Raw genomic sequence first — 27,683 nt, forward strand, 5'->3', positions numbered from 1 at the left:
GAAAATGATAACACTTTGTAGTAGTAACTATTACTGCCATTTAGCATGCAGGAAATTATTTAAAGACAATTACATCATCAATCTGCAAAATTTTCTATCCTGCCTGCAAACTTAAAGAATTTCTTTCAAAAGCCTTATCTATTAACAGAGGGGAATAAATTTATCATTTGCAATAGTACTTCATAAGCAAACAAAATTAAATGAAAGAATGTGATACATAACAATATGAATTCTCGTAATTGAGTTAAGAAGGCATATGTTGATCATTCCTTTAGTGAAATTCGAAGCCATTAGTCACAGAATGAGAGATAAGTGAAGAAGAGTGTGTGTGTGTGTGTGTAAGTCCCCCCCTTTTGGGGGGGGGGGGGGGGGGGGGGGGGGAGGAAGGGATCAAAATAATTCTTACAGAAGCAGTCCTCTCAGATTTCAGTCTTTTCTCAACAAAATTTGCAAGTTTCTTCGAGTAAATATTGCCCAAGTCACTGTTCAAAGGAATCTAATTAATATGTTACTACGTTAATAATGAATTAAGAATTAAAATTAAAACTGTTTCAGCAATGGGTTTGCAAAAACAGATAGTTAGCATGACACGTTTTCAATAATGGAAAACATTCAGTTATTGGAAGTAATAACAACATTTTACCTTCTCCCAAAAAATGGCTATAAAAGGTGTGTCAAAATTCACCTATCATAACAATGTGAATATAAGGATTCCTGGAATTGTTTCAAACACGAAAGTTATCTAGATTAAATAATGATAATATTTCTTTCCCGCAGAAATTGCTGAAGAATATAAACAGAGAGGAACCTGTCTTTTATCCATATTATCTGATGCTTGAAAATGAACATTACCATGAGAAAGATAATTAGACACACGTTACATAGCATGTAGCTCAAAAAGTAAAAGAAAAGGACGTGTGTTTCTTAAATCAATCAAAACAAAATTCATTGAGCTTTAGTTATTGAAAATAGGATGATGATGAACGTGACAATGACATCCTTCTCTCATGCATGCTGCAGAAAGCTCTAATATGTGTTTGCTTGAATTACAGTACAAAACCCCATATTCTAACCAAAATTAAGTTAATGATAATCTATTAACTTATAAAAAAAATGATAATCTATTAACTTCTTGAATGAAAAGAATCCTACCCTTACTGAAGTGCTCAAGTTGAAAAAAATGGGGAGAAAAAAATCAAACCTCAAAACTGAATCACCGCCAATTCTTCCTCTAACATTATCTTGGCTTTCACCATGCCGAGTCAGCAGAATAGGGCGTGGTGTGAGATGAGTGTTGACCTGCAAACACAGCATAGGAAAATTGATAATAATATTAAAAAAATAAAAAAAAATTATAAAGACAAGCAAAGGGGTGAGAAGAGCTTCCACTACTTTCATCATTTAGATTTTTTGGAACTTCCAAAATGGTAATTAATGCTAAGAAAGGGAAAGATTAATCAACTCAAGCTGAGGTTCTTGAATCTATTCATACGCGTCTGTTTCAAATCTAAATAAACTAATTTTCTTCCTACTATAGATCTTGTACAGTAAAAGTCATGATGGATGTTAGTGAAAAAATATACATGACCAAATTCCGGACCTCTACTATATCTCATGATTGATTAGAGGGACGTGATAATATTAATATCTTCTTTAACCGTTGTTTTATCTGAAATACTACGAGAAGGGTATACTGAAAATTTGGAGTTACGATAACGGCAAATTGTATCAAAATATTTTTTTCCTGTTGAGAAGACTCCTATATCAAGAAAGATTCAATGGCAATTTGAGACTTCTTTCTTTCAGCAGTGTGGAATATTTGGAAGGAAAGGAACAATAGATGTCTCTCCAACCTAAAAAAGGAGAAAATTTGTTTGGCTCAATGTTATCTCACAAACATATTTTTGGATGGATGGTGAAGAAGTCACATCAATAAAATGATGCGGATATCAATCATCAATGTAAACCATTAAATCTGTTTCAAGCAACTGTTTGATTTTACAAGAGGTTTTGATGCTTTGGATACTCATTGTTTCCTTGTAACTTCCTACATGTTTTTTGCTTTTTCTTAATGAGATGAAACCAGGGAGATTTCAGAAGAAAGCAAGTACTGAGAGGTTTCCAGGGCCGAAATTTCTATTTCACATTGTCACGGTGAATGAACTTACTTTAAAGGATTACAGAATCCACTTGTTAATTGCATCTTTATTTTACATGTTCATCTCATTGATACTAGCTTATGAATTAAGAAAATCAAGAGGAAACTGAATGTAATGAGTAGAGATCATAATTTTTTGTTTTTATAGTTCAACCATCCTCCAATCTATCCGCCATGCTTAAGCTCATATTAAATCACAAAGCATCTCCACAGAGCATTTCTGATTCGGATATGTTTTTAGCAATCATAACAAGCTCGTATCATTATAAGAGCCCACAATGTCCAACAAACAACAAACTGAAGCCTACATCCAAGCATGAATAACAAAACTACGTTGTTCCAGCAGAGAACTGAGGGTAATGACTCCCACTCCTACACTGTCAGCTCAGAGACAGTAAGCCATCCGGTAAGACAAAAATAAGAACAGGACAAATTCCACTGCATCTATGGATTTTGTTTGAAGGGTGAACCAGAAAACTAAAAAACAGATTCTTATGTTCGCCACATAATTGGCAATACATTTGATTTTTCTTCGCATATTGAAAAGAAATATTTTAGAAGTTGAAAAAGTACCAGGAAAAAGACAATTCGACCCGGAAGATATCCACTAATGTTGTTGACCTGGAGCAGAATAAGATGATCAAAATAGCAAGCTTAATGAATAAAACGAATAAGCAGTATATACATGTGATCTCAAGAAAGCAAGGTGAGCACTAGATATTAAGTTTCCCAGAGCAAACTTTTATATTGTTTTAGAGGTTCTCATAAGCCATAATAATTATCCTAGTTGCTTTTACTAAATAGGGATCATTTTCGGTATCAAAAGAAAGTTTATATACTTATTTCAATGAATTTTCAAAAGATGTACAAACTATTTTTACAAGATCATTAAGAGAGACTATATTTATTTGCCAATATGAATATGTAAAAGATATTCATATGCTCGTAGTCGTTAGGTGAACCCCAAAGGACTACATATTTTAACATATTCATGATCCAAAAAAATGTCTTAAATATACTATTATAGTAAGAATAATAACCCATTTCTATCATGTTCATATAAAATGCATAAATAAAAATGTGATGCATATTCACGAATAACCATATTTATAGGGTCTGTCCAAATGTTTTCATTTTAATGCATCTTAAAAACTTGACACTAGAACAATTTTCAAGTTCCAAAAAAAAAAAATGCATCAGTCGTCTTATTCTCTAACCCTATCAATACTGAATCTCAAAGTCATAGCCCAACAGCTTTGACAGCCATCTCTAATCATCCTCGATAACCATTCTCTACCCTAATAGGTACTTCAAGCTCCTCTAGTCTGTCCTAATGATGCAATGTTGATCCAATAAGCAAGGTCGTCACTTCTGCATAGCCAACACAATCACCATCAACTCCCTCTCGTAGACTGACTTCAGCCTAGCTCTAGCTATGGGCCTGTGATTCTGCATGAGAACTGCCCCCAATCCATACTCCAATGCATCAGTCTCTACCATGAAAATATGGCTGAAATCTAGTAAGGCCAGGACTGTTACCGTGGTCATGGCCTCTTCTTCAATCTCTCAAAGGCATAGGTAGCCGTTTCTCCCCATAAGAAGCTATCCTTCTTCGGCTACTTTATCAATGGCCAGGCTATGGTACTGTATCCCCTCATAAATCTCCTATAGTATCCAATCAATCTTAGGGAACCCCTCAGCTCCCTCATATTCTTAGGTAGAGGCCATTTCAGCATTGCCTCAATCTTAGACTAATCAGCAACCACCACCACTTAAGATATCACGTGCCCCCAAGTACTCCATGCTGGCCTGTGCAAAATAATACTTCTTTAGGTTGGCCCTCAGCTGGTTGTAACACTTCTAAAACCACCCTCAAGTGCTTCAAATACTCCTCGTCTGGCTTGTTGTACACTAGGATGTCATCAAAGAAAACAAATACAAATCTCCTGAGATATGGCCGGAACACCCTATTCATGAGTGGCTGGAATGTAGCAGGGACATTAGTGAAGCCAAAAGGCATCACCAAGAGCTCGTGGTGTCCCTCGTGAGCCCTAAATGTGATATTTAGAACATCCTCCTCTCTCGTCCTGATCTGATGGTATCCAGACTTCAGATCCATCTTCGTAACACCACTGCTCCACATAGCTCATCCATCAACTCATCCATCACCGGAATGGAAAACTTGTCTAGCATAATCTCCTTTTTAAGGCCCAACAGCCAATACAAAATCTCCTTCTCTCATCCTTCTTAACTAGTAAGATCGGGCTAGAAAAATGACTCACACTCGACTTGATGATCCCTGCCTCCAACATATCTCAGATCAGCTTCTCAATCTCGTCCTTTTGAATCTGAGGATAATGGTATGGCCTGACACTAATCGGAGACCCCCCCCCCTCCTTTAAGGTGATGGCATGCTCTCGCTCGCTCGGTAGTGGCAATCCTTGCGATGGCTGAAAGACCACACTGAACTACGGTATAAGTAGCTATACTGAAGGAGGTATGTCTCCCCCTCCTCCAATTTGATCCCCTCTAAGCACTATTAACTCCACCAAAAATCCTACTGCCATCTTTTGTATGGTCCTCATAATGATTTTGAGAGACACAATGCCTTTGGATAACCCAGTATCACCCATGATCATCACCCTTCTTTCCTCCATCACCAGCTCCATCGTCAGTGTTCCCAAATTAACTTTGGTACCCCCAAGGTCTATAGCAATTTCATTCCAAGGATGACATCAATGCTCCCCAACTCAAATGGAAGAAAGTCCTCTCTCACCTGGACCCCCTGTATGGTCAAAACCACTCCCCTACACACTCCTCTACCCATCTCTAGGGCTGCAAGCGAACCAAACGTTCGACGAGATACTCGTTGTTCGGTTCGATTAAAGCTCGTTTGTGATCGTTTAATTAGCTAAACAAACAAACTTGAACAATATTTTAAATACTCGATTCTTAAATAAACAAACTTGAACACTAATGCATTCGGCTCGTTTATGTTCGCGAACAACATCATTTGAAGTTCGTGAACAAGCTCGACATTAACATCATTTGAAGTTCGTGAACAAGCTCGACATTAAGCTTGATTCGTGTTCGATTTTGAACTCGTGAATAAGGTAGATAAAAATAATTAATATTTGACTATAAAATTAATAAATATAAATAATCATTGCCATTATTACATAAACAATTGCTTTTATTATAAATGTGTTTGATCATAGATATGTTCATGAACGTATTTGTTTGATAGTTAAAAAAATTTCATTAAATATGTTCACGAACAAGCTCGATAAGTACTAAACGAACGAACATGAACCGAACATGAACACTCATTAATTTAAATGAACCAAACATGAACACAAACAATAAAGCTCGAACAAACATGAACCAAACTTAAACAAGCTGATATTAAATGAACACAAACATGAACACTCACATACTCGGCTCGGCTCGGTTCGTTTGCAGCCCTACCCATCTCCATCTTCCCAGTGCTCATCATCACTCCATAATACCTTGTGTCCATTAAATTCACTCCTAATTGGTTTATGACCTTGTTGGAGATGAAATTGTAGTAGCACCATCATTTATCAGCACCACTACCATCCTAACTGGAATTTTTTCTTTTACATTCATAGTGTGATTTGGAGTGAATCTCACCATTGAGTTCAGGGAGATCTTCTCCATGTCTAGATGTAGCTCTTCCTCCTCTACCAAAGCCTCACTCCCACCTCCCTCCTCAACTTCCTCACCATCACAGAAAGTAAGAGTTTGAAGAGTTCAGTCCTTACACATGTGCCCTGATATATATTTTTCATCACATCTAAAGTGCAATCCCTTCTCCCTCTTCTCCTCCAGCTCCTCAGTGAGCTGCTTGAAGTTTTCCCCTCATACAGGCTTCTCCTTTGGGGTCTCCTAAGGAACACCCATTGGCGGCTCCTTGGGTGCCAAAAATGTGGTAGTCATCTTGTATGAGCCTCCAAAACAGCTGTCTCTGACCCCCTTCTCCAAGTGCTTCTAATCCTCCACTAGTTGTGCTAGTTCCATAGCCTCTCCCAAATCATGAAGCCTCATCACTCTAACTACCGCCCCTAATCTTTGGTTTGAGCCCTTTTATGAAATTCTCATCCAGTATGATCTCAGAGAGCCGATCCAGTTGGCTAGCTAAGTACTCAAACCTCTCCTCATACTCCACCACTGATCCGTCCTGTGTCATGGAAAAAAACTACAAATAAAAATTCTCTCTCCTCCAGGTTCGAAAACATTCCAAAAAGTTATCCTTGAACTCTCCCCAACTCCGTATGGGCCACCTAATGTCTCTCCACTGGTACCAAGGCAATGCTTTTCCCTCCAAACACAGGCTAGCTGTCATCAATCGTTCCTCCTCCCATCAACCCATTAACGGTGAAATACCTCTCCACCTTGTAGATCTACCCATGTTGCATCCTCTCCCTCAAAGATAGACATCTTTAGCATTCTTACTTCGGATCTTCCCCGTTCCCCCTTATTCGTCTATAATTCCTAATTCCCCAAGTAGGCGGTACCCCTGAGTCTTTTGATCATCCCTTCTGTGCTCATACCCAAACTCATCTTTAAATCCCCCTCCTTTCAAAATCAACACCTCTCCGATCAGGATTAAGCACTCTCCTTTCAAAATCAGCACTCATTTGCTCATACCCAACATACGCCTCTCCTAATACCTCCGTCCTATCTCCTCCCTATGAATAGGCTCTATATGAGGTCTTCTTTCTTCTCCCTCCAATATCTCCGCATTGTGATCATCCCTCCGGTGGCCGGAATTTGTATTTCCTCCGACCGGCACTCTTGCCTCTGATGTTGTCATTTGGTTGTGAAGATCCAATACCTTTTTCATCATTTCCTCTAGGTTGGAAAACTTATCCTCCATGGAGAAAATTTTATACTCCACCATTGCTTTAATTTGGCTCATGTCTCCTCCAAGTCATTCTTCCAAGGCAAAAATCAATAATTTTGGTCTTCAAATAGCAGAAATCTGACTTTGGAGGGGAAAATTCCGTAAAAATCAGCAAGGAAAGGCTTCGACTTCAACCAGGATACCGCTCTGATACCAGTGTTCCCCAATTCGATATGGGTTAAGAACCGATATCCGTCATGAAATATTAACTCCAGATATTTACTATCTTGAGGATGCATTTTGAGTTCCAGCTCAGAGTGAGCATTATCTTAGATCCCAAACTCTAAAATTTATGACTTCATTTGAAAGCAATCCCAACCACATCTCACAACTTTCACCACATTAGCTCCCAAGGACTCAGTGATTAAAAATAACTCCACCTGGAACCTCTAGCTCGAAAACCATTAGTGTTACTTACTTTACATGTGGCAATACTATCCATAATGAAAATACTTGCCCTCAATGAAACTTGCACATAGATCTTGAAGATGTAGAACATGTAAATAAAAATATACATGATGCACCCAAAGCACAAATCTAAGCCCCTCAAGAGGCCTCTAACAACTTACACTGCAGGAAATTCATCCATTACCAGCGTCCTTGACCGGCGGTTGTCTAACCGCCGGTACTAACGACGATTTGGCCGCCGGTGTCAAACCGGTCGTTATGCATGCTTATGCCACCGGTAAACCGCCAGCTTTAAAAGTTATCGGCGGTATACCGGCAGCTAAAACCATCGGTGTTAAGTGATTTAAGTACCGGCGGTTTGAGCCACCGGAACCCAGCCAGTAAAAGCCCTAAAATAAACCAGCCCGAGCCTCACATTTCATTTCATCTCCTCACCTCTCTCTCTCTCTTCGACGAGAGAATGTACCTTGTTGTATGTATTTTGTTGATGTGTATGCTTTTTGTTCTCACTAGACTAAAGAATTGAAGGAGTTGAAGGTAAACTAGGTCAACTATAGAGTCTAAATGTTTTCGCTTGAGTAGATCTAAAACTGAATATATGGGGTGTAATTTTAGTAGCAATAGACCTAGTGAGCGGTTTGTGACTTAATTTGGGCTTTACCCGTAGAGATAGAATATGGAATGAGCATATACATGGAAATGTTGGAGTACCTCCAGTGGATGATGAGATTAGAGAGTGTCGCCTTGGATGTACTTTGTTGTATACTTTTTGTTGATGATATTCTACATGTTGATAAGACTATAGAGGGAGTTGAAGGTAAACTCGAATTATAGAGGTCAATTTTAGAGTCTAATGGTTTTCGCTTTAGTAGATCTAAAACTGAATATATAGAGTGTAATTTTAGTAGCAATAGACCTAGTGAGAGGATTATGACTTTGGGCGATCAAGTAATTAATAAAATTACACGTTTTAGATATCTTGGATCTTTTATTCGGAGTGATGGTGAAATAGAAGGGGATATTATCAGCACAATTCAAGTTGGATGGTTGAAATGGAGGAATGAATCGGGCTTGTTATTGTGTGATAGAATAGTCCCCCTCAAACTTTAGTAAAAATTCTATAAGATGGTGGTGAGATCTGCAATGCTTTATGGTGTCGAAACGTTGTCAATAAAAGAGAAGGATGAGTGGCTTAACACTTAGAGATAGGATACGAAGTGAGCATATACCTGATAAGGTTGGAGTAGCTCCAGTGGAAGATAAGATTAGAGAGAGTAGCTTTACATGGTTTTGTCACATTAAACGGGGGCCTTCTGATGACCCGGTAAGGAAAGTTGAGGTATTAGATTTGACTTATGATAATAAAGGTAGAGGTAGACAATGCATTCCAATTCAAGTAAAGTATATTTGTTTGAAAGTATAGCACGTACACTTGTTAAGGTTTACACATGTGTTCTAATAAATATTTTCATAACTGTGTAGGGGAACATTTGCTTCAACGTCCAAATGACTATCCATGAAGAGAGATATTAGATGTATAACAGATTGTTGTCGGGTCGAAAATGATTGACAGATGAATTTATACAGGGACTTGAAACTTTCATTCAAGTTGCATCTCAGCTGCCTTCATTTATCAATGTTTGAAGCATAAAAATCAAGCATTCCTCAAGCCCGATAATGTGAAGCTTGATTTATATCGTAGATGATTTCTTCCAAACTACTGGATTTGGACATCACATGGCGAGTACGTGCCACACAGAGATGTTCATGCCGGTTCATCAACAGCTTATGAAACATTTGATGAAGATCAAATGAGTAGACCCTACGAAGAACTTATTTTGATGTAACTTAATTTAAGAGCTAGTGTGGAAGAGCCACCAAATGCAGAAACCCAAAAAATTCTTTGAGTTACTACATGCAGCTCAAAAACCAATTTGGGACGGTTGCAGTACCCATTCAGAATTATCCATTGCAGTGAGGATGATAAGTATTAAAACTGAGTATAATATTCCCCGTGATTGTTTCAATGACTTTATTGGTCTTCTCAATAAAACTAATCCAACGGACAATTTACTTCCCTCAGACGTGTACCGAAAGAAGAAATTAGTATCCAAGTTGGGTCTCACTGCTATAAAAATTAATTGTTGTATCAATGGATGTATGTTATACTACAAGGATGATGCAACAGAAGTTTATTGTTGTACCTGCAATGCTTCTCGGTTTAAGCCAAACTTGAGAAAATAACATCGTCAAAAGAAAGATGTTTCATATTCCCGTTTATTTTATTTATCGATCATTCCAAGACTTCAGCGACTCTATGCATCAATGAGATCAGCAGACCATATGAAATGGTATAAGGAGAAAATAGCAAAAAGTGGTGTTCTTTCTCATCCATCAGATGCTGAAGCGTAGAAACATTTTGATTGAGTGCATGCTTTATTTCCTGCTGAATCCCGCAACATAAGATTGGGATTATGTGTCGATGATTTTACCCCATATAGTCAAACAGCTACATCGTACTCTTGTTGGCCAGTTATATTAACATCATACAACCTTTCACCAGAGATGTGTATGACTACTCCATACATGTTCTTAACTCTTATAATACATGGACCAAATAATCCAAAAGCAAAAATTTATATTTTTTTACAATCATTAATTGATGACCTCAAATTATTATGGGAAGGAGTGCTCACATATGATATATTAATAAAACAAAATTTTCTCCTTCGAGCTGTATTGTTGTGGACCATTGGTGATTTTCCAGCTTATGATATGTTGTCTGGTTTGAGCACAGCAGAAAAATTAGCATGTCCTTACTGCATGGAGAATAGTAAAGCTTTCACACTAAAATATGTAGAGAAAAATACTTGGTTTGATTGTCATCGCATGTTTCTATCTGCTAATCATCAAATTTAGAGGTTAAGTGATGATGATATACTACAGAGACTTTCTGACATTTCAACAATTATTGATTTTCCAATGCTATCAGAGTCTAAATATCCGGGATATGGTGTTGAATATAATTGCATTAAAAAAAATATTTTTTGGACATTACCATATTGGAGAACTAATTTGATAAAGCATAATCTTGATGTTATACACATTGAGAAGAACTTTTTGAATAACATTTTTAATACAATTATGGATGTTAAAAGTAAGAGTAAAGATAATGTCAAATCAAGGATGAACATTAAGAGTACTGCCAGTGAAAAAATTTGGAGTTAGTAATAACAACTAACGGCAAAACAATGAAGCCCAAAGCACCGTACTCTTTCACGTTAGAGCAAAAAAGATCAATATGTTAGTGGTTTAAAGGTTTAAAAATGTCTGATGGCTATGGAACATAAAGATAATATCAAATCAAGGATGGACAATAAAGAGTACTGCCAGTGAAAAAATTTGGAGTTAGTAATAACAACTAACGGCAAAACAATGAAGCCCAAAGCACCGTACTCTTTCACGTTAGAGCAAAAAAGATCAATATGTTAGTGGTTTAAAGGTTTAAAAATGTCTGATGGCTATGGAACATAAATAAGCCGATGTGTTGACATGAAATCTGCGAGGCTATTTGAACTAAAAAGTCATGATTGTCACATAAGTATGGAGGTTCTTCTTTCGATCATAGTATGTATATTACCCGATTACATATCAAATCCGTTGACTGAGCTTAGCATTTTCTTCAAAAACTTATGTTCATCTAAACTAAGCCAAGATGCTTTACGGAGGAGCGAGAATAGCATACCAATCATCCTCTACAAGTTAAAAAAAATATTTTTCCCGAGTTTTTTTTATTCTATGGAACATCTTCCAGTCCATCTATCATACGAAGCTAGAGTTGGTGGACCAGTACAATATCATTAGATGTATCCTTTTGAGAGGTAAAATATATTTTTATTAAGTCTCCAATATTTTTGAATAAGTTGAGATAACATATTTTTATTAACTTAATAATTGTAATTGTTTAATATATATTTGAACATGTTGAAAAAATATGTTAAGAATAAAGTACGACCAAAAGGATCGATATGTAATTTAGAATTGTAGTTTTTATAATTTAGAATTATAGAATTTTACATTTTGTAATATTTAAAATTTTACTTTTTGAATTCTAAGCAATAAAAATATTAATTATTTATTTGTATTCTGACATTCTTTATTTTTGTAATTCATTAATTGCTTTATTAATTGCTTCTTTTATTTGTATTCTGTAATATTTAGAATTGTAGAGTTGTACTTTTTATATATTACAATGATTTACTAATTATTTCTTTTAATGCAAATGGCTTCAGGTGACGATCCTTCTCGTAAATCATTTGGCTCAAAGTTCCGCCGGAAGAAGCTGAGTGTTACTCCCAACATAGCCAAACAGCCTGATGAAGGTGAGGGACAAAGATCAGTTCCACCGGTTATACCTACACCACCACCACCCAGGAGCCAGCAGCAGTCCTCGAGTGAGCAAGGTCAGGGTCAATCAGATCTACCTACTGTTTTACCACCACCCTTGCCTGGCTACTTCCCTCCTCCCTTAACGAGTCCTCACTTTCTCTCTCCAGATCAGACACATACGGCTCCATTCTATCCATATTACCCCCCCACCATCATCACAGGCAGCAGATCCATCCACTGGTCCTCACCCTCCTTACCCTTATCTATATTATTATCTATATTCGGTGCAGCCAGAACACAGTGGACCATTTAGACCAGCAGAGGTTAGTGCTGGGGATCATGCAGCTGCAGCAGATAAGCGTCGATACATTAAGCCTGAGGGCGATAAGTATGTTCAGCTTATGTTATTAAGTTAATTGTATTTTGATATATTATATGTTATTGACAAAAAAATAACCTGCAGCTTCAATCCTTCAAGACCACCTACACATAAGATCAAGGATATTATAAAGAACAAATATGATGATCCTTATTTATCATGGAAGAAGATTCCAAAGGAGGTTAGGGATATGTGGTTTGGAGAATTTCAGGTATACTTATTTGGTATGAATTCAAATGTTTGATTTAATTTGTATTAATCTTTTTGGTTATGCATAAATTTTTACAAAAAGAATTTAGATGGTTACCTGAGCATAGCACGAGGATCATAATCAATTTTGAGAGGAGAGGAGCGACCCATCTCAGGGACATGTTCACGTACATTAGAAAGTCCGGGCAGCGTCCAATATGGATTGGAGAGGGCATATGGGCTGATCTAAGTAGAGCTTGGGCGACCCCTAAGTTCAAAAAAATAAGAGAGCAGAATAAGCAGAACAGAGCCTCTGACTGTGGGGATTTAGGAAGCTCTCTTCATACTAGTGGATCTGCTTCTCATACGGAACATAGACGATAACTGGTAAGAGTTTTAAATTAGTTTATTAAATATATTTATGTTATTATAACTATATCTTATATTTTCAGAAAGAGTACCTTGGTCGGGAGCCAACAACTCTGGAGTTGCATACAAGAACTCATCAACATCAAGCTGACCATCAGTGGGTTGATGAAAAGGCTAAGAAGGCTCATGCGAGTATAATTTTTTGGAGTTTGGGAATATTAAATTATTTTAATAAAATTAATTGTAATATCAATATATTTTATAGATTTATTCTTGCATGATGATTTTGTACGAGCTTGGGAAAGTCGGCAGTCCACTGGTGAGGGATCATATTCAGGATCGACTGAGATTTCTGAGTATCATACATGGTCAGATGTTGTTGGTGGAAGACAGAGGGGAGGGTATATGGCTTGGGTTCACAGGGCTATGCTTATGAGGGCAATTCATCCACCTCAGCATTTTGTGATCCAAGTGGAGCTGATGAAACTATAAGCCAGAGGGTTGCAGCGCTGACTAGAGAGATTGAAGAGATAAGAAAGATTCAAAATGAAATGCAAGTAGAGCTGCAATCCAACAGAGATGAAAATCAAAGGAAGAAAGAGCAAGAGACAGAGCAGCCACATGCATCTCGAGACAGTGAGGATATAGCTGAGGATTAGCACTTTTTTATGTTTCATGAACTTATGATGAATTGATTGTAAACTTATTTGGTTAAACTTATTGAACTTAGAACTTTGGTTTAATGAACTTGGTTGAACTTGTGAAATTAGAACTTTGATTTTATTTATTGTTTTGTTTGGTTTAATTTATGAATACATTTGCGATAATTATTATGCTGTGATGGATTATAGTGGCGTGTTGCCCAAAATTGTAGTTATTGTTTTCTGTGAATGTTTAGAGTTTAGGGTGAAAATCCCTCAAATAGAGGAAAGGCTGGCATTTTTTTTTTTTGAGGTGCTACATGTTTCCAGCGGCTAACAGGCGGTTTAGCCGCCGGAAACGTTGATACCGGACAGCTAATTGACGCTGTCAAAAATCTCTTATAACCACCGGTATTTTATCGATGGTTTATTGACGCTGTCCGGCGGTTGTTCGGCGACACGCTGGCGGCTATGACTGCCGGTTAGTCGCCGGTATGTTTCCCGGCAGTCTACCAGCGGTCAAACGACGGTATTTGTACCGGCGGTCGGACGGCCGACATGCCGCCGGTAACAACACCGGCGATAACCAACGGTGTATGCCGCCGGAAAGCCATCGGGGAAATAAACCGTCCGAAAAATGCCGCAAGCAACGATTTCCAATGTCGTTTTTTCTGGTGGTGTGACAACCGCCGAAAAGCCGCCGGTGCTATAGGTTTCCAGTGGCTAACCGGCGGTTTAGCCGTCGGAAACGTCGATACCGGACGGCTGATTGACGCCACCCGAAATCTCTTATAACCGCCAGTATTTTACCGGCGGTTTACCGATGCTGTCCGATGGTTGTTTGGAGACACGCCGGCGGCTACAACCGCCGGCAATGCCTTCGGCTATGACCGCCGGTTAGCCGCCGGTACGTTTCCCGACGGTCTACCGGCGGTCGAACGACGATATTTGTACAGGCGATCGAACGGCCGAGAAGCCGCCGGTAACAACACCAGCGATAACTGGCGGTGTATGCCGCCGGAAAGCCATCGAGGAAATAAACCGTCGGAAAAACACCGTCGGCAACGATTTCCGACGCCATTTTTTCTGGCGGTGTGACAACCGCCGGTTTTATTCAAAACTACTGGTATTTACAAGTAAACCGCCGGCAAAAACTGCCGATAATGAGCAAATTTTCTGTAGTGTTATTTTACTACAATTAGTCAAAATAACTATCTCTTTCCCAAACATTATATTTAGTTTCTCTCTCTCTATCTATAAACCCTATTAAACATTGCTCTTCCAAACACTCTTATATGAATAAACAAGTAGACATAAATTCAACCTTTCAATTGGGAAGCGATGTGACTTTTTTAATATTAACATGCATCTTGCCGTCGAAAACCTCCTTCTAACAACATTTTTTAGAAGATTCTTATTGACGATATAACTACTAGACAATCTACATAGCACTGATTCTTGATTCACTAGTGAGACTATCCTCCTGAGAATAACTCAAGCGTTTTCCATTATGAACCTCTAGGATTTTCCTTGATGACACCTCTATTTTGGATAATTAAATTGGCATCCAATCTTTAGAGGAGAATTATTTCAAACACGAGATGTAGTACAACCCCATAGACACAAATATTTGACATGCTTCTAAACTTGCTTTCAAAGTTGACATTGTCTCTTTACTTTGTTCCATAACATGTTTTTCATTTTGTTACATTTCCGTTCATTTTCATGTCACTAGGATGCATGAGATATTTGCAAAAAGGTTCATGGCCAAAGTTTTCATCATAGCCTCTCCCGTGTTTTCTTTAAAATAGGGATTCCATATCTTATGAAGGATTGATGATAATAAAGTGAAGAAATGAAGCTTCATGCCATGGATGCTTTTCACCCCTCTTTCCCTCCTAAGCACCTCTCTTCTCCCTCTCCCACTTTCTCCTAATTCATCTTTTCATACTCTTTCTATCTCCTCTCCCTCCTCTCCCTCTCCACCAAAACCTCGCTTTTTTCTTACTCTCTTGCTAGCATACTAAGTTTAGACACCTCTGTTTTCTAAAGCTTAAACCGTTATTTACAATTAAAGTGTAGTTTAGCTAATTGGAAGATGGGGCTTAAAAAATCTCGTAGAATGATATGTGTGGCATCAAATGACAATTGACAAGTTCTCACAATAATTCTACCAATTCTCAACTGCACCTATCTCAAATTTTTCAATAGAGGAAGTGCTGGTAAAAACCCATTTCTCCATTCCTCGACTCTTACAGGGGACTGTTCTAACTGTAAAAGGATATAGAAGTTTGAATTCTGGTTGAAGTCAACAAAAAAATGAAGAACGCTTACTTGTATCTGCCCTCCGTTCCCACTGGCCATGTCAATCATCTTAATATAGGAACCTTCTTCCACAGGCTCATAGACCTGCATTGACAAGAAACAAACTTTGTTATGGAGACGGAGAAAGCATGAAAATATTAAGATCACTAAAGTTACAAATTGTTCCTCTACTAAAAAGCAATATTAGAACCTTGTCATAATTGGCAAGGCGCTCCTTGAAGTCTCGTTGTCCAGCTTCAAAATCAGTCCTAAAACACAAGGAACCGACATTTTTGAAATATCAAAACAATCCGGATATAATTGGAAAGTGACAGAAAAAGCAACTCACTCTTCCGCATAATCTGGACTTTTCTGAATTTTAAGACGTACATTTCTTTCAATTATACGTTCATCATTACAAATTGTTTCCAAAAATATTATCTGCATGCACAAGAAACATTTAATTGAAGCCTGTATAGTTTAAGGAATTAAAGCAAGTCACTCTTAAATAATTAAAGAAATACCATCTGTATAACAAAGTTCAGGAAGACAATGCAAGGTGTTTTTTGACTTATCGTCACAAATAAAATCATGATAAATGAGCTTTCTTGTAGAAGTGCTTCCTGACATCCTAGAAAGTAGAAGCATCGCCAATCTGGTATCAGCAGTCTTCTCCCAACTGTTGGGAGTTGATTTTATGATTCTTTGTTAATTATTTTTTATGAAAGCTATCCGAATTTTACTTCCATGGAAGTTAAATCTTGCTATCCTGCTAAGAGTAGCGCGAATCTTTTCCTGAGTAGCTCCTTTCCATCAAATCGTGTCCTCTCAAACAGCTCTTTTCATTTCCATTTTACCAGCTCAGTCTTAAATTGTGTTTCGCCCAATGGTCTAAACCTGTGTTATGCTTACTATTATTTTTCAAGAAAATATAATACTTTCTTTGAGAAATATACAGATCTGCAGATATGATTGCAGATTAGACAAGGGTAGGCTGAATTCAGAAACTTTTCTCTTCAAACATTTGATTTCTAATGAAATCGCTGGCAATCACCAGGCAAAAGCTTAACCAAAATAGTAAAATAGGAAACAACAAACAACAAATGTGGAATCGTGTCAAAATGCCTCAATTGTACTTGAAATCATTTTATCGTTACTCATTTTTGTGAAATGAATATTGCGGACGCATTCAAAACATCTTAAACACCCAAGAAAGATACCTCATGAAACCATCCTACACGTGGGACGAGAGAACAAAGATCCAAGCAATTGAGGAAAATTTGCAATTGCAAATCAATACATGTATCTCTAAAGGAAATTTGAAATATATATATATATATATATATAGTGGAATTCAAGTTGGATGGTTGAAATGGAGGAATGCATCGGGCTTGTTGTGTGATAGAAAAGTACCCCTCAAACTTAAGGAAAAAATCTATAAGATGGTAGTGAGGCCTACAATGCTTTATGGTGCTGAATGTTGGCCATTAAAAGAGAAGCATAATATTAAGTTAAGTGTGGCAGCGATGAGAATGCTCAGGTGGATGAGTGGCTTTACCCTTAGAGATAGGATAAGAAATGAGCATATACGTGAAAAGATTGGAGTAGCTCCAGTAGAAGATAAGATTAGAGAGAGTCGTCTTAGATGGTTTGGTCACATAAAACGGCGGCCTTCCAATGACCCGATTAGGAGAGTAGAGGTATTAGATTTGACTTATGTTAAAAAAGTTAGAGGCAGACCTAAAAAGACTTGGTTAGAAAATATTAGGAATGATCTTTCTTTATTAGATTTAAACGAGAATTTGACCTTTAATAGAACACAATGGAGAAAAAGGATTCATCCAGCCAACCCACGTAGTGGGATAAAGGCTTGATGTTGTTGTTGTATTCGATTTTGATTTTCTTTCAAAATGTTTTTGTAAGAGAGTTTCTAAATGATGTTATGAAGTTTTTTTTGTTTTTTTGTGAAACTAGATTCTTTCAGAAGACATTTTCCATGCTCCAATAGTTAGGGTTTTTCAAAACATGAAAAACCCTTTATGTGTGTTGAAATCCTAGTTCTAGGGGAAATTAAAAAAAAAAAGATTAACATGGTTTGAGAGAGGGGTTATATAGAAAATCAAAGCTTAGTGTATGAAATAGTTACATGTTTATAACCTAGGGCTTTTTAAAGGTTTGAGAGGGAGAAAACTTATGTTTATACCTTATGTTTGTCTCTTGTAGATTTTGATTGCCTAAAAGGAAAGTGTCGTAAGGACTTTTGACGGATCACATTATGGTGAGATTGGTAAAATGGAATTCTTTTAAACTTAGAAAGCTCTTTACATACAAATACATTGAAATGGCATTCATTTTTATGCTATTTATGATATCATTATGACTAGCATATTTCTTTATAAAAGCTCATGATCACTTGATGTAAAAGCAAGGTCCTTTTGTTTTATGCAATACTAAAACTCAATGTTGAATCTCATGCTTCATCCTTTACATGTACTACACATGTCTTCTCTTTACATGCAAATGTACATTTGAGCATAGAAAATATATATTTTCATATGAAAACATACTCTTGAATAGTTTATATAAATCTCTTTTATAAATATATAAAAATTATGTGCATGTTGACGCGGAAGCATCAATGGTAAAGGAGCTCTTTTGAGCAATGATAATGGAGCTCTCTTAAGCCAAATGGTAAAAGAGGTTCTTTTGAACCAAAAGATAAAGGAATGGCCAATTTTTATGTACCTGATCAGTACAAATGATACTTTCAAGACGGATGTTATATATATTAAGATATTAGGAACATTGCATCTTTATATTATATGTATATGTGGCTTTTATTTGAGGCATGAATGTTTAAAGAGGATGAATTGAAAGATTATGCAAAAATTGAGAACTTAAAGGTTGATGTAAAGACATGTTTCACCTTAGACAAATGTTGGAATATGATGATTATTCTTTTATTGAGATATAAAAGCATGTTGTAGTTTCTTCCCTTGTATCTAAATTTATTTGAATGACATTTACATCTACTGAGTTGTGACTCACCCTGCATATGTGACAAATTTCAGGAGAACCTAATAAAGGATAATGACGGGGTCGTATGGAGACGATGGGCGGCAGGTTTTGTCTTTTTGTTTTAGATATTTTAAGATAGAAGGATTAGAGATGATATGTAAGGAAATGTTTTTGGACATCTTTCATATTTTGAAAACTTTATTTTTTGATTTATTATGAAGATGTGTCGTTGAACGAATAGAAAGAAAGAAAATTTCCCTCTTGGTTTTATTTTAGTGGCTCTTTCTTATGATTGGAAGATGTTTTGTATAATGAAATGTGAAAGTTTTTAATTCTTACTATCCGATCTTCGTTCCCGCCTTGCACTTGCGAGCTAACAGGGTCGGGTCGTGACAAAGAGTGATATCAGAGCAAAGATTTGAGAATATTGATTAATATGAAAGAGCCAATAGGATGATCCTATAAGTATAAGATGCAAGTGCTATAGATTGCTTAAATTATTTCGTTGCATTATGTATCAGGGCTGAGGAACCTGAAATTGATGTCACTGATGGCAATACTGGAAAGGTCAGGAGAGATCTGCCAGCAGTAGTAGAGCCTCAAAGTAGTAGCATTAATACTATTATTCTTTTACACAGATGATGGCAGTCATGACCCAAATGATAAAGAGTACTCAGACTCAGGTTGGAGGTAGTGAAAGCACTGTAATGGACAAAAATTTGAAATTATTTCAAGACATGAAGCCTCCATCATTCATAGGAGGTGAACCCATAAAGGCGGATGATTGGTTAATGAGAATAGAAAAGATATTTGAAGGAATGATATGCCCTCAAGATAGAAGAGTTACCTTAGCTACCTATGCCTTCAATGGAGAAGCAGAGAGATGATGGAGAAGTCAATTACAAGAGACTTTTGGAGGAAGACCTAGCAGCCAAGTGACCTGGGAGGAGTTTGTCAAGGTATTTAGAGACTGATATGTACCAATGTCTGCTAGAAGACAAATGCAAGACAAATTCAATAGATTGGTACAAGGCGATAGAACCATTGCACAATATGAGGCTGAGTTTACAATGCTCTCTAAGTATGCCTTTCATTTAATTCCAAATGCTGAAGAAAAATGTCATCGCTTTCTAAGTGGCTTAAGAGATACCATTAGACAACCATTAATCTCTTTTGGCATTGAGGATTATGCTACCTGGGTTAAAAGGGCAAGAAGAATTGAGAGTGACTTGCTGAGTACTCAGAGAAGAAGAGATTTTCAAAAGAGAGAGAATGAAGATAGATCAAAGTCTTCCAATATTTTCAGTCTGGAAGACCCAACTGGAAGAAGCCCTAGCCTAACACTTCAGAGAGCAGCACTCCTGTTATATGCAATAAGTATGGGAGGGCTCATAAGGGAGAGTGTCTTTCTGGCACAAATAACTGTTTCTGGTGCCATCAACCAAGGCACATGGCAAAATCTTGCCCTATCTTGGGACAGAAGTCTACCCTAGAGGCCAGAATAGGTAGTGCTCCCCAGAGAACAATTAAAAGGCCAATGATGCTGGAGTCTACTGCATCAACTCCATCTCAAGGCCAAGCTTGTCAACCTATTCAGCCAAGGGTTTATGGTCTATCCCAACAAGAAGCCAAAGACTCTCCTGATGTTATCACAGGTATGGACTTTATTTAATGTCAATGATTTCCTTCATGATATATGAGTAAGATAAGTTTTATGGTATGTTACATGCATGGTATTTAGGAACAATCTTTGTATGTAACAAGCATGTCAATGTGTTGTTTGATACGAGAGCATTGCATTCTTTTATTTCGGAGGAGTTTATTAAATCTGTTGACTTATCTCCTCCAATTATGCTCAAGCCCTTATCAGTTTTGATGCCCAATGGGAGTCGGCTGGAAACCAACAAAAAGTGTCATATGGAATTGACTGTAGGTGATAAAAACTTGGGAGCAGATCTTATGTTATTGCCATTAATGGAATTTGATATGATCCTAGGTATGGTTTGGTTGTCTTGCCACTTTGTGACCATAGACTGTAATAAGAAAGAACTTAAATTTTGCATGCCATGAGAGAAAGAATTTAAATTCATAGGAGAAAAAAGCATAACTTCCATGTTAGTCTCTTTCTTGATGGCATACAAATTATTGAGGAAGGATTATGAAGGCTTTTTAGCCTATATTAAGGACGAGAAGAAAGAAGAGAAGGGGTTAGAGGAGATACCTGTTGTGCAAGAGAATCCAGAAGAGTTTTCAGATGATCTATCTAGTTTACCTCCAAGCAGAGAGATTGATTTTACTATTGAGCTAGTTAGTGGAGCAGATCCTATTGCTAAAGCCCCTTATCAGATGGCAATAAAAAAGTTGAAGGAATTAAAAGATTAATTACAAGAATTGCTTAATAAAGGATTTATCAGGCCTAGCACTTCTCCATGGGGTGTTCCTGTGCTTTTTGTGAAGAAGAAGGATGGAAGTTTAAGGCTCTGTATAGATTACAGAGAATTGAACAAACTGACTTTAAAGAATAAATACCCTCTTCCAAGAATTGATAATTTGTTTGATCAGTTGGAGGGTGCCTCTGTGTTTTCCCAGATAGACTTGAGATCGGGATACTATCAGCTTAAGATTAGATAAGAGGATATAGCAAGACAGCATTCAATACTAGATACGGACATTATGAGTTTGTGGTGATGCCATTCAGACTTACAAATGCTCCTGCTAAGTTTATGGACATCATGAAGGATCTTTAAGCCATTAATAGATATATTCGTGATAGTATTCATAGATGATATACTGGTATATTCCCCAAATGAAGAGATACATGAAAATCACTTAAGGATGGTGTTATATGCATTGAATGAAAATAACTGTATGCTATGTTCTCCAAGTGTGAATTTTGGCTGAAGAGTGTGAACTTTTTAGGACATATGAACAATAATGGAGAGATTTTTGTGGATTAGCATAAAGTACAAGCTATAGCAGATTGGCCTCGACCAGCTACCGTTACTACATAAGATTTATTGAGGGGTTTTCTCGAATAGCTATGTCATTATCTAAATTGACCCAAAAGGTAGTGAAGTTTGAATGGTCAGTTCAGTGTGAAGAGATTTTTCAAAGGCTGAAACAATGCTTGATGACTACTACAGTACTTACAATTCCTTCGGGGACGGATGGATTTCATCTTTATAGTGATGCCTCACACAAGGGGTTGGGCTATGTACTAATGCAGAATGGAAGGGTCATTGCCTAGGCAACTGAAAAATCATGAAAGAAACTAACTAACTCATGATTTGGAGTTAGCTGCAATGGTTTTTGCCCTGAAGTTATGGAGACATTACTTTATTGGGTTAAGTGTGAAATTTTTATTGACCACAAAAGTTTAAAATACATCTTCACACAGAAAGAGTTGAATTTGAGGCAGAGGAGATGGTTGGAGCTTATTAAGAACTATGATTTGGACATCCAATATCATCCAGGTAAAGCAAATGTGATTGCTGATGCCTTAAGCAGGAAGACTTCTAGTAGTGCCAATTGGATGATTACACAACAGCATGAGTGGATAAGAGATTCGGAGAAGCTAGAGATTTCAATAGTCCAGCCTAATGATGCAGAGTTTGTGGCTTTAAATCAGATGATCGTTTAGTTAACATTGAAGGATAGGATAAGGGAAGCTTTGCCACAATATGTAGAATTTGAGAAAGTCCTAAATATGGTGAAGGTATGTCACGTGGAGGAGTTTGAGCTTGATGAGGATGAGCTACTACGGTATAGAGGCAGAATTTGTATCCCATATGTTGGAGACTTAAGAAAGGATATTCTTCAAGAAGCTCACTATTCAAGTTATACCATTCACCTAGGTAGTAACAAGATGTATCAAGATTTGAAGGAATATTTTTGGTGGCCAGGGATGAAGAGAAGTGTAGTAGAAGTGGTGGCTAAGTGTACAGTTTGCTAAATGGTTAAGATAGAACATCAGAAGTCATGAGGCTTATTGTAGCCTTTACCTATACCAAAATGGAAGTGGAAAGATATAGCCATGGATTTTGTAGTTGGTTTACCCAGGTCTAGAAGTGGTCATGATGCTATATGGGTGATAATAGATAGGTTGACCAAATCGGCACACTTTTTACCTATCAAACAATATGATGCTGTTGAGAAGTTGGCAAGTGTGTATGTTAATGAGATTGTTAGACTTCATGGTGTACCAAGATCGATAGTATCAAATAGAGATGGGAGATTCACATCTAGACTGTGGAGGAAGGTTCAGAAAGCAATAGGTACCAGACTTACTTTCAGTACACAGCCTTCCACCCTCAAACAGATGATCAATCAGAAAGGACTATTTAGACTTTAGAGGATTTACTTAGATTATGTGTACTAGATTTTGGTGGCAAGTGAGAGACACACGTACCACTGATTGAATTTGCTTATAACAATATTTTCAAAGTATAGGTATGGAACCCTATGAAACTTTGTAAGGAAGAAAGTGTCGAACTCCCTTATGTTGCGCTGAAACAGGAGAAAGAAATATTATTGGAGCTTATTTAGTAGATGATGCTACTGAAACGATAAAACTGATCCGTGATAGATTGAAGGCTGTGCAAGATAGACAAAAAAAAGTATTATTATGCTAAACATAGATCAGTTGAGTTTGATGTTTGAGAGTTTGTATTCCTTAAAATTAGTCCTATGAAAGGTGTGAAGAGATTTGGCAAAGTGGGAAAACTGAGTCCAAGATATGTTGGCCCATTTGAAATAACAGAAAGAATTGGAAGTGTGGCCTACAGATTGTTTTTGTCATCTCATATGAGTGGAGTACATAATATATTCCACATATCTTCTTTGAGAAAATATATTGCAAATGAAGCTCAAAAGATCAGTGTTGAATCAGTAGATATTCAACCAGATCTAACATTCTTAGATGAACTTGAGAAGATCATAGATTATGATGTTAAGCAGAGAGATTCCTTATGTTAGAGTCTTTTGGAAGCATAAATCTGAGAAAGATGCTACATGGGAGAAGGAATAAAAGATGAGAGAAAGCTACCCACACCTTTTTGACTAAGGTATAATTTCTTAAGCTTGTCTTAAATTTCAATGAAGAAATTTTTATAAGGGAGGGAGAATTGTAAAACTCGCAAAATGTCATTTTAGCTTTCGTACGCTTTTCGATGTGTCGCGATGAGTTTTAAGTGAAACTTTCAAAGTCGTCGAAATTCGATGCAATAAATTTTATAAAATAGTGCGCAAAATTCTGAGCGAATCGATGTATAGAACTCATATTGGATTTTAAGTATTTTGGGAGTTAAAATTTTTGGAAATATCTTTATGGAAGTTTTGCACTTGATGACTTTTGAATATGGATGATTTTAATTAAGAGCTTTTAGGTAATTAGGTAATTAATGAGAGGATCCCACTCTTATTAGGGGACCGAAAAGTTTCGGTCCCCATTTCATACTTGCAAACTGAACCGAGCTGAGATAGAGGGAGGAGGGGCGTCGGGTAGGAGGCGAATTCGGCGGTCCCAGAGGCAGTTTCTGGCGACGATTTGCGAAGGAAAATAAAGGAAACTTGTGATGAATGCTAAGGTAAGTTGTTTGCAAGAGTTTCCTTTTCTTTTCGTTGAGTTTTCACTAAGGGAAGAAAATTAGGGTTTTGGGAAAATGCAAGTTTTCTTTAAGATAAAGATAGGGAAGGGTAAGGGATGATTTTAAACCCAAATATGAGTTGATTTCATGAAAAATGTGGATTTTAAAATTTAGGGTTTTATCCTATTTTAATTTTCTTTCAAAATGTTTTTGTAGTAAAATTTCTAAATGATGTTAGGATTTTTTTTTTTTTTTTTTTTTTTTTTTTTTTGTGAAGCTAGATTCTTTTTAGGAGACATTTTTCATGCTCCAAAAGTTAGGGTTTTCCAAAAACATGAAAAACCTTTTATGTGTATTGCAATCCTAGTTCTAGTAGAAATAAAAAAAAAAGAGATTAACATGATTTGAGAGAGGGATTATATAGAAAATCAAAGCTTGGTGTATGAAATAGTTACATGTTTATAACCTAGGACTTTTAAAGGTTTGAGAGGGAGAAAATTTATGTTTATACCTTATGTTTGTCTCTTGTAGATTTTGATTGCGTAAGAAGAAATGGTCGTAAGAACTTTTGACGGATCACATTGTGGTGAGGTAGGTGAAATGGAATTCTTTTAAATTTAGAAAGCTCTTTACATGCAAATACATAGAAATGACATTCCTTTTTATGCTCTTTATGATATCATTATGACTAGCATGTTTTTTTTAAAAGCTCATGATCACTTGATGTAAAAGCAATGTCCTTTTTTTATGCAATACTAGAACTCAATGTTGAATTTCATGCTTCATCCTTTACATGTACTACACATGTCTTTCTCTTTACATGCAAATATACATTTGAGTATAGAAAATATGTATTTACATATGAAAACATACACTTGAATAGTTTACATAAGCCTCTTTTATGAATATGTAAGAATTATGTGCATGTGCATATTGACGCGGAAGTATCAATTGTAAATGAACTCTTTTGAGCAATGGTAATGGGGCTCTTCTGAGCCAAATGGTAAAGGATATTCTTTTGAACCAAATGGTAAAGGAATAGCCAATTTTTATGTACCTGATCAGTACAAATCATACTTCCGAGAAGGGTGATATATATTAAGATATTATGAAATTGCATCTTTATGTTATACGCATATGAGGCTTTTATCTGAGCCATGAATGTTTAAAGAAGAAGAATTGAAAGATTATACAAAGAATGAGAACTTAAAGATTGATGTAAAGACATGTTTCACCTTAGACAAATGTTGTAATATGTTGATTATTTTTTTATTCAGATATAAAAGCATGTTGTAGTTTCTTCTCTAGTATCTAAATTTATTCGAATGTCATTTACATCTACTGAGTTGTGACTCACCCTGCTTATGGGACATATTTCAAGAGAACCTCGTAAAAGATAATGACGGATAGACCTCCCCTCATGTACCGTCGTAGGGAGACGACAGTAAACAGGTTTTGTCTTTTTGTTTTTGATATTATGAGATAGAAGAATTAGAGATAAAATATAAGAAAATATTTTTGGACATCTTTCATATTTTGGAAACTTTATGTTTTGATTTATTATGAAGATGTGTTGTTGAACGAATAGAAAGAAAGAAAATTTCCCTCTTGGTTTTATTTTAGTGGCTTTCTTATGATTGGAAGATGTTTTGTATAATGAAATGTGAAAGTTTTTAATTCCTACTGTCCGATCTCCATTCCCGCCTCGCACTTGCGAGCTAACCGGGCCGGGTCATGACAAAACAAGTTTTGAATGAACCACTTCCCAAGGAACAACAACAACATTAGTAGGAAACACAGCAGAATCCCATCAATCACCAACCGTTTCCCTTTTATCAGACACCTTCAGCACATTATTCCTTACTGCATTGAACCCGGACCTCCTCAACAATGAATTTTTAACTTTTCTCTCCCCATAGTTGACAAGGATCCATGGTCGATAACTAGCACCAATGTCCCCAACAAAACCACCCCCGCAATCATCAGAAACTTTGGAAAAGTTCACCATAGAAGGATATCCCACATTCCCATTACCATAACACTCAGGTTGCTTAAAACCAGGCTAAGCAGCACCCAAACTAAGCTCCAAACAACTACTTTTGTAGTGGTCAATCTTACCACAATTAACCGAAAAATTATAGATTCTTTCATATTCAATCTTCTGAAAGAATCTCCCCGAGCCACCCTCCACCCAAACACCAAGGGGAAGCTTGTCATCAAGCTTAATACAAACACAAACTCTAGCAAATTCCCTCCTCCCCCATTGAAACATGTTCTCGTTGATCATATCAAGCGTACCAACTTTGGAAGCAATCTTGCATACATTAATTTCATCCCAAAACTGTAACGGGAGATTAGGCATCCTTACCCAAACCGGAGCTGATAATCCCTTCAAAGAAGTAGGAGAAAATGTTGTCGGCCACTTATAATTGTCAATGATATGTCCATTAACATACAATGGACCATTAGAGAAGACCAAATCCATAGCTTCTGAATCATTAAATGTACATAAACTCCAGCCCATACCTAGCAGAGTTAGATGAAATTTACCAAACTGAGCTCATTGCCTTCTCAATTCCAAGCTAATCACATGAAATTAAACATTTTCACGAAAGACTTTGATGACTAATGCATTTTAAAGCTTCTTAGTATTTCTCAGTTCATTCTGCTCATGTTAACTTCACCGCTCTGTTTAAAATTGCGCAATAAGAGGCACACCTCTGCGCAATTCCTCCCAAAACCGCCTTGAAGCCTACGCAATTCCACCACTGTAAGAGGTGTACGCCTCACTAGGACTGAGGCGCGCCTCAGAGGCGCAATTGCGCAATTCTTAGTGAGGCGTACGCCTCATGGGAATGGGCCCACGCACTTAAAATAAAGTTTTGTTCTCCTTATACCCGAACGGCAACAGCTCTCCCAAAATTTCCCCATCCGCACGCTACAGTTCGCGAAACAGAGGGCGCCCGCACGGTGCTTACCCGTCGGCTTCCTTCCCGCCGCTTCTCCCACTGGCGCCGCTCTCTCCGGCAAAGTTGAAACTTCCGGCCGCCCTCTAGGAGCACTCCACATTGGATTTTAGGTATTTTTTTTAAGTTTAGGGTTAGATTTTTCAAGTTTAAGAAAATCTAGGGTTTATAAATTTTTGATTGTTTTTTGTGTTTTTGGATTTTTGCTTTAGGAGACATGGTTAGAGGTAAAGAAAAGGCGAATACGTCATTGCGGCGTGACCTTTCTTAGAAATATAGCGTGCAAGTTGACGTAGGAGAGGGCGAGAAAACGTATGTCTATTTAAAATGCAATTTTTTGTGAGAAAGTG

The 27,683-nt window shown here is 37.0% G+C and overlaps 1 protein-coding gene across 1 annotated transcript in view; it reads right to left on the reverse strand.

Annotated features, from left to right (window-relative positions):
* Nucleotides 1–271: 271 nt before the first annotated feature.
* The window catches only part of LOC110099674 (6-phosphofructo-2-kinase/fructose-2,6-bisphosphatase-like), a 57,440-nt gene continuing 30,028 nt past the window's right edge, over nucleotides 272–27,683 (reverse strand). The window contains exons 7-12 of the mRNA XM_028692279.1: nucleotides 16,114–16,205; nucleotides 15,976–16,033; nucleotides 15,795–15,869; nucleotides 2,732–2,779; nucleotides 1,202–1,299; nucleotides 272–482 (exon numbers count right to left, since the gene is read on the reverse strand). Of these exons, the coding sequence (XP_028548112.1) occupies nucleotides 272–482; nucleotides 1,202–1,299; nucleotides 2,732–2,779; nucleotides 15,795–15,869; nucleotides 15,976–16,033; nucleotides 16,114–16,205 (582 nt within the window). The remainder of the gene's footprint in view (nucleotides 483–1,201; nucleotides 1,300–2,731; nucleotides 2,780–15,794; nucleotides 15,870–15,975; nucleotides 16,034–16,113; nucleotides 16,206–27,683) is intronic.

This window comes from Dendrobium catenatum, unplaced genomic scaffold (genome assembly GCF_001605985.2).
Source record: "Dendrobium catenatum unplaced genomic scaffold, ASM160598v2 original_scaffold_159283, whole genome shotgun sequence".
NCBI lineage: Eukaryota > Viridiplantae > Streptophyta > Magnoliopsida > Asparagales > Orchidaceae > Dendrobium > Dendrobium catenatum.